We start from the raw sequence: 6,910 nt of genomic DNA on the forward strand, positions 1-6,910 counted from the left end.
AATTAAAAAATAAATTAAAGAAATTACATAATCTATTTATACTGTATTATAAAGCATTTGACAAAAACTTTTAAAAACAACTTTTTATACGTAAATTAATGTTTAATAATGCATATTACTTAAAACTCAAAATTGCAAGTAAATTTTGTGTAATTACAACTTATTAAAGCTCCATATCTGAATTCGTGTAACTAACTGCAGATAAACATAATCAAATATAAGATAAACATCCCATTTTAAATATAAAAAGTTTAAAATATAATTAGGATAATTAATTAGTTCTAACATAATACTTAATTATTATATATTATTAAACCAAAAATAAATTATTTCATTATTAAACTTAAACTAAATTATAATAAAATAAATAAATTAAAGAAATTGCATAAAAAATAAGAACTTTTAAATAGTTGATTTGATATTAATATTCATATTTGTTTTTCAAAATTTTATGATATATTCAAATTTATATTTTATTTAAAAATAAAATCATTATTGCTTTCTTAAAAACACATAAAATCATATTATAACATCGACAAAAACAAAAAATAAAATAGAACATTAAAATCGAGATGGATCTTGTTGCATTGCGCAAATATCCTTCTAGTTTTATTTTAAATGATTAAGTCTCTAGATTATTTTTTTAATGAAAAACCATTAAGTTTTTTTATTTATTTTGAACAATTAAGCCTTTGAACTATTTTTTTGAATAGAAAACCATTAGACTTTCTTATTTTGAATGATTAAGTCATTGATATTTTTTTAAGCCATCAAACTTTTAAAATTGGTTACCTACATCCTTCCGACAAAAAAAAAACAACATATAACCGACTAGAATAATCTTAAAGTATAAATAAACCTAAATTAATTTTACTGTTTTCAAATCCTACGCCCTTCAAACACCTCGCAAACAACGGTATCACTCCCCCTCGCCACTCCACGTCGTCCAATCGTTGTCCGTTCTTCATATCGGCTATCACACTGTTGACCCCTACCATCGGTTTCCCTCTTTTTGATCTATTTTTAGGGAGTGACAACTATTTGCTTTAAGACCTTTCTAGTCGGTTTTAATTTTTTTTTTCTTGTTAAAATGATGTAAGTAACAAATTTTTAAAAGTTCGGATTTTATTGAAAATAAATGTTTAGGGACTTAATTATTTAACATGAGAAAGTTTAATGCTTTTTTTCCATCCAAAAAGTAGTTCCAGGACTTAATCATTAAAAATGAGAAAGTTTAATGTTTTTTCACTTAGTTTAGGGACTTAATTGTTCAAAATGGGATAGTTCATACGGCTTTTCTGAACTTTTCCCTTTAAATTATGTTACAAAATCCATATTTGTTTGAATTTTCAGACTAAGAATATTAAATGACGTTGTATATCAGAGTGACGGATCCAGAAACTTTTATCATTAAGGGGGTGTTTAGAAATGTCCAAAAATTCCGAAACCGATAACTCATTCAAACCAAGACGGTTTCAGTTCATTCAACTTTTGAATTAAACAGTTCGGCTAACCATTAACATATAATTTATTCTGTTCGGTTTCTAGTTGACCCTGTTACTATTTCGATAAAACCGAGCACATTATACTATTATTTATATATTCTACAACTTCAGTTAAACTAAATATAAGTGAATATGTTACATATTAATAAAATGCAATGTCTTCTGACACTTTATCAAATCAGTAGCATTATAGTAAATATAATAAAAAAACAAAATGAATTCAATTAAACAATTAAAGTTTAATTAATGGTAATTGTTTACAATGAAATTAGGATTCTTAATGGTTAAGGGAGATCCATGATACAAAATCATTCAGAGGGTTTTAGAACCATTAATAGACAGATTTTTTTTTGCCAAACAAGATTCATCTCTTAACGATTCAGAGGTTGCCTCTTAATGGAATTATTAAAAGATAAACAAACAACCCCTTAATCGAAAAGTTACTAAATTGTTATGTTATTTTCAGACTTGAAAAACCACTAAATTATAAAGGCCCAAGAAACGTGTGCTCTTTATCTATACTATATTATAGAGGCCCAAGCCCAATGCTAATGGATTTTAAATTAAGGGGTTGTTAACCAAACACTTATACGTTAAGTGTTTATCGGTAAATTTAACACTATTATTTACTTACCGGATAAAATTTTAGTCCACCAAAACAACATTGAATGCAACAATTTGTCCGGTAAGTGCTTACCATGGTAAGAGTCGTCGCCCTCACTTACCTGGTAGTACTTTTGGTTCTTGTCTCGTTCTTATCGAGAAATATTTTTGGTACTTACTATATTCATATGATGAGTTAGTGTGACTTGATAAGGACTTACCTAGGTCTATAAATCATTTTGTTATTGATTTAATAAACTGATGATAAATGTTTAATTTTTAAAATTGAAAATTGAAAAATGGATACTCTATTTTGTTAAATAATTTTTTTTATCTTATTCTCTAAAATAAAAAAGCCAGAAACCTGTCATAAAATTTCCCAAAACTTAGGTTTTGTTTGTTCTTTTATAAAAAAAAAATCTCTTATTAGCCCATTATGTTTGATTCATTAAGAGATAATGCTATTCAGACTGTTTGTTTTTTCTATCTTTTTAAAGGCACTTATGTCTTATTGTTATTTTATTTTGTAAGAGGTAAACCAACATCTTATTTGCTTCTTATTTTTCTTCAAACTCTCAACAACGTCGTTTCTCAATTGATTAACCTTAATCGATCATTTTCCTCAATCAATCCTTACCAAATCAATCCTCACGTCACCCAATTGATGTGTTTTTTAATAGGATTTAAATGTGTTAAATACATTAATGACATGTTTTCATTTAAATGATTGTTAATTATATAATTTAAATGTGAATTTCTTAATAATGATGAATAAATATGTGAAATTGAATAAAATTATTTATAAATTCAACAATATATTTTTTAATGGTTAAAAAGACATATTAAACAAATTCAGATGTTTATCAATTTACAAAAACAAACAATCCTATTGATTCAAATTTTAGACTTCACCACCACCTTTTATGAATCAGAAGTGAAATAATAATTCAGACTTCAACATCTTTTAAAAAATAAACGTAAATAATTTTTTATTTATTCTCATCGATAAAATTTTATTTTTATGTTTTCATATAAAATTTTAATTAAAATAATAAAAAGCGAAAATATTATTAATACTAAAATCTGAAATACATAATATGTTAAATCTGGATATTTTAAAAAAAATATTAATTTCTGAATATATATATATATATATATATTTATATATTTAAAAATATATAAAAATGTGTTGAAATTATTTTGACTTGCGATTTTTTAATTTTCTGAAGCATCTATCGTTTAAAGATAAGAACCCACAAGAAAAAAGAAGTACAGCTGGTGTGTATGCATGGCTTCCACGTGTCATCCAATGACGTGTATCGCCTCCGAGATTGACACCTGTGTGTCCCCGTTCTAGCCTTCACCTTCCTCCGCCTTTGAAAAAAACCATCAAAAATCTCAGATTCAACTACACATCATACAAAACTCACCGTAGTTGCTTCAATCATCTTCAAAAATGTCAGAAACAAGACACTCTCCGTCGCCGCCTCCACCTCCACCTCCTCCACCGTCGCCGGCTGCTCCTCCATCAACAGGTCCGTTTCTTTTACTTACTTTTCTGGAAATTGAATTCAGAATTGGAATGAATCCAGAACCCTCACCATTGATGGTTTATCCAATTTCATCCAGATTATAATGATAATTACTCGGTGAAAGATGTCATCATGTGGCGGAGGAAGCGTATGAGTGTTGGAGTACTCACCACCGCCACCGTGTTGTGGGTGGTGATGGAAGTTTACCGATTCAATTTCATCACCGTCGCTTCATGGATCGCCATCTTCCTTCTTTCCTCTCTTTTCGCTTGGGCTAATATCTTCAAACTCATCTACAAGTAATTATTACTCATTTAATTTCTTCATATTCGATTCAGTCTTTCCACCAATTAATCATTGATCTCTTAATTTGATATCGATTTTTGTTGCAGAGAAGAACCAAATATGTCAGGGTTAGGGATATCAGAAAACACAGCTACCAGAATAGCAAATCGGATAAGGGAATTCTCCGAGGAGGCAACTCGGTGGATGTTTAAGGTTGGTGCTGAGAGCGAATGGTATGTTTTTGCCGCTACAATTGCCGGGTTGTGGTTACTTTCCGTCATCGGCAGCTCCACCGACCTGCTTACGCTTCTCTACATAGGTATATATGCACCTTACTTGCCCACCAAGTGTTTGTGATTATGTCCGAGTGAAAATCGAATGTTTCTTCTAGATTGTGAAAATCAAAAGTACAGATTCATTAAAAAAGTACAATTTTATTAAAAATTGACAAATCAAATAGTTTCTTGCAAAATGCAAGTATGCCGATTTTCTGCTCGTTACAGGAAAAATTTCTATGTTCGTTTCTCTTCATATATATATAGAAATTTTTTCTGTAACAAGCAGAAAATCAGCATACTTGCATTTTGCAACAAACCATTTGAGGGTACACACACACATATATATATATATATATATATATATATATATATATATGGTTGGGTTCACGTGAATAAGGGTTTTTATCAATTTATGTTCATTGATCAATTTTATAACCTAATGATTTAATGGTCTAAAGTTGTACGGTGACAATTTTGTGATTATTGAGAAGTCTCGTGGCAATCATGTGATTATTAATGTTCAGATTGTAATCTAGTCCAAGTGTTGAGAATTAGTCTTACGGGTCTCACGAAAAACCCTTTGGTCTCACATGATCTCAAGTCTATATATGTGTGTGTATATATATGTGTGTGTATATAATGAAATACTCGGCAGATTGTAACCACTTTTTGTTAATTTGAGGGAGCATGCGTCAATTTAAAGTGGGTTCACCTTAAAATTCTTACAAAAATTACGTGCGCCCTCTCCGGCGCGGTCTTGAATCCGGCCCCACTAATGACTGTCGGTGTTATGTGTGAAGGGACGGTGGTGGGGATGATTGTGCCGCCGATTTGGGTGAAGTACGATTACAAGATAAGGGAGTATGGGAAGAGGTTGCAGATGCAAAGCAAGAGATTTTACAGCACGATAGATGCGAAGGTTTTGCGGAAACTAAAGAATGAAGTCGAAATCAACCCACCGAGGACGGAGGAAAAGGAAAAGAAAGAAGAATAGCACTCTCGATTGTAACGACCGCCGGCTCGAGCCACTACTTAAGGTGCCAAGATAAGTAACGTTATTGTAAATATGTTATCGTTGCGCGTACAATAGTTTTACTTCTATTTTCATTGGGTTAAAGATCTTGTGTTTCATTCGGGGTTATAAATAAATGCTAGAGAATTTGAAGTGTTACACAACCAAGCGATATGCGTGTTAGAGAAGTTGAAGTGTTACGTAACTGAGCGATATGTGTGCTATAACCGCGGTGGAAATAGTGTCTCGCTATCATACGACCTCATTTCATGATCACTAGGCCGATCGCCCCATAAGAAGCGTCCCGATTCGCCCCACCTTCATTTCGAATAAAGAACCGCTACAATGTCTATTATAGATCATCCTCGCAATGCATGTATTATCGGGCTGTAGGGACGTAGGAGAGTCCATGCCGAGCCATTAACCATGACGAGATCTTTTTGGGTAACGTTATTATGAACTAAAAAAGAAAATAAAAAGTCGCTTGTTGATCTGAACGTCTATTTTTGTCCCTAATCACTTCTTAATTAACCATTAATTTTATATTTTAATTATTGATTAGTTTTCTTATAATATTGATCAATCAGTCATGAAATCTTATTCTTCGACGTGGCCAGGGCCGACCTGAAACGGGTGGGCAAGTTGGGCCTCACAAATCGATTTAAAATATTTTTTCGTGCTTTTTTGGGGTTAAATATGGCTGGCTATTTTGCTAATATATGAGGTATTATTTAGTCATTTTGGTGAATTTTCTCTATTTAATATTTAATAACATATATTTATTGGAGTCATTTTAAAGTATTGACGAGACAATTATAATGGTATAATTTATAAAGAAGAAACATATATTTTTATGTATTTTTGGTTAATATACGATTATGTGTTTTAATATAACTATAAGGGCACTTGCACAATGCAGAGAGATACATGTTCATTTTAATATTTCGTTTTATTTCGTCTTTGTTGATATATAATACGGTTTATGTGGTTTTGATAAAAATATGTTTTACTTTTGAATAAAAATGAATTTGAAGATATCATAAAAATTTGAAAAAATATATCGATATTAACACAAAATTAACTATTTAAAAATTCGTTTTTTGGTATGATCTCTTTAATTAAACTTTTTATTATAATTTAATTTAGGTTTAACAGAGAAGTAATTTATTTTTGGTTTAACAATATAATTTTTATAAAAATAATGATTTTGTTAAAACTTAATGATTATCTTAATTATATTTTTTATTTTAAAATAGATGTTTATCATCTATTTGATTATGTTTATTTATAGTTAGTTATATGAATTTAAACATCGAGCTTCAATAAGTTATATTTAGCATAATTTACTTCTAATTTTGAATTTTAAGTAATATGCATCAGTATACAGTACTTTATGCATAGAAAATGTTTTTAAGAGTTTTTGTTAAATGTTTTATAAAATACTAGAAGATTATTCGTACAATGCAGCGAGACACATCTCGATTTTAATGATCTATTATATTATTTGTCTCTATCGATGTTATAATACGATTTTATGTGTTTTTAATAAAACAATAATGATTTTATTTTTGAATAAATATAAATTTGAAAATATCATAAAATTTTGAAAAAAATATATATATCAATGTTAATATCAAATCAACTATTTAAAGGTTCTCATTTTTTATGTAATATTATTTTTATTATTGTAATTTA

At 29.3% G+C, this 6,910-nt stretch overlaps 1 protein-coding gene across 1 annotated transcript; it reads left to right on the forward strand.

The window, feature by feature from the left end:
• Nucleotides 1–3,538: 3,538 nt before the first annotated feature.
• On the forward strand, nucleotides 3,539–5,372 carry LOC112515895 (reticulon-like protein B13). The gene is made up of 4 exons (XM_025122858.1): nucleotides 3,539–3,643; nucleotides 3,738–3,939; nucleotides 4,033–4,244; nucleotides 5,004–5,372. The coding sequence occupies exons 1-4, from the start codon at nucleotides 3,565–3,567 to the stop codon at nucleotides 5,195–5,197; spliced, it is 687 nt and encodes a 228-aa protein (XP_024978626.1). The 5' UTR covers nucleotides 3,539–3,564; the 3' UTR covers nucleotides 5,198–5,372.
• Nucleotides 5,373–6,910: the final 1,538 nt, after the last annotated feature.

The sequence above is a fragment of the Cynara cardunculus genome (genome assembly GCF_001531365.2).
Source record: "Cynara cardunculus var. scolymus isolate 2C chromosome LG 7, CcrdV1, whole genome shotgun sequence".
In the NCBI taxonomy this organism is placed as follows: Eukaryota; Viridiplantae; Streptophyta; class Magnoliopsida; order Asterales; family Asteraceae; genus Cynara; species Cynara cardunculus.

What these genes read in the sequence shown, in the direction of transcription:
- LOC112515895 (XM_025122858.1), top strand. Translation starts at nt 3,565, where the DNA reads ATGTCAGAAACAAGACACTCTCCGTCGCCGCCTCCACCTCCACCTCCT. An exon ending in ATCTTCAAACTCATCTACAA is followed by an intron (nt 3,940 to 4,032) that starts GTAATTATTACT and finishes TTTTTGTTGCAG; the next exon opens with AGAAGAACCAAATATGTCAG. An exon ending in GCTTACGCTTCTCTACATAG is followed by an intron (nt 4,245 to 5,003) that starts GTATATATGCAC and finishes TTATGTGTGAAG; the next exon opens with GGACGGTGGTGGGGATGATT.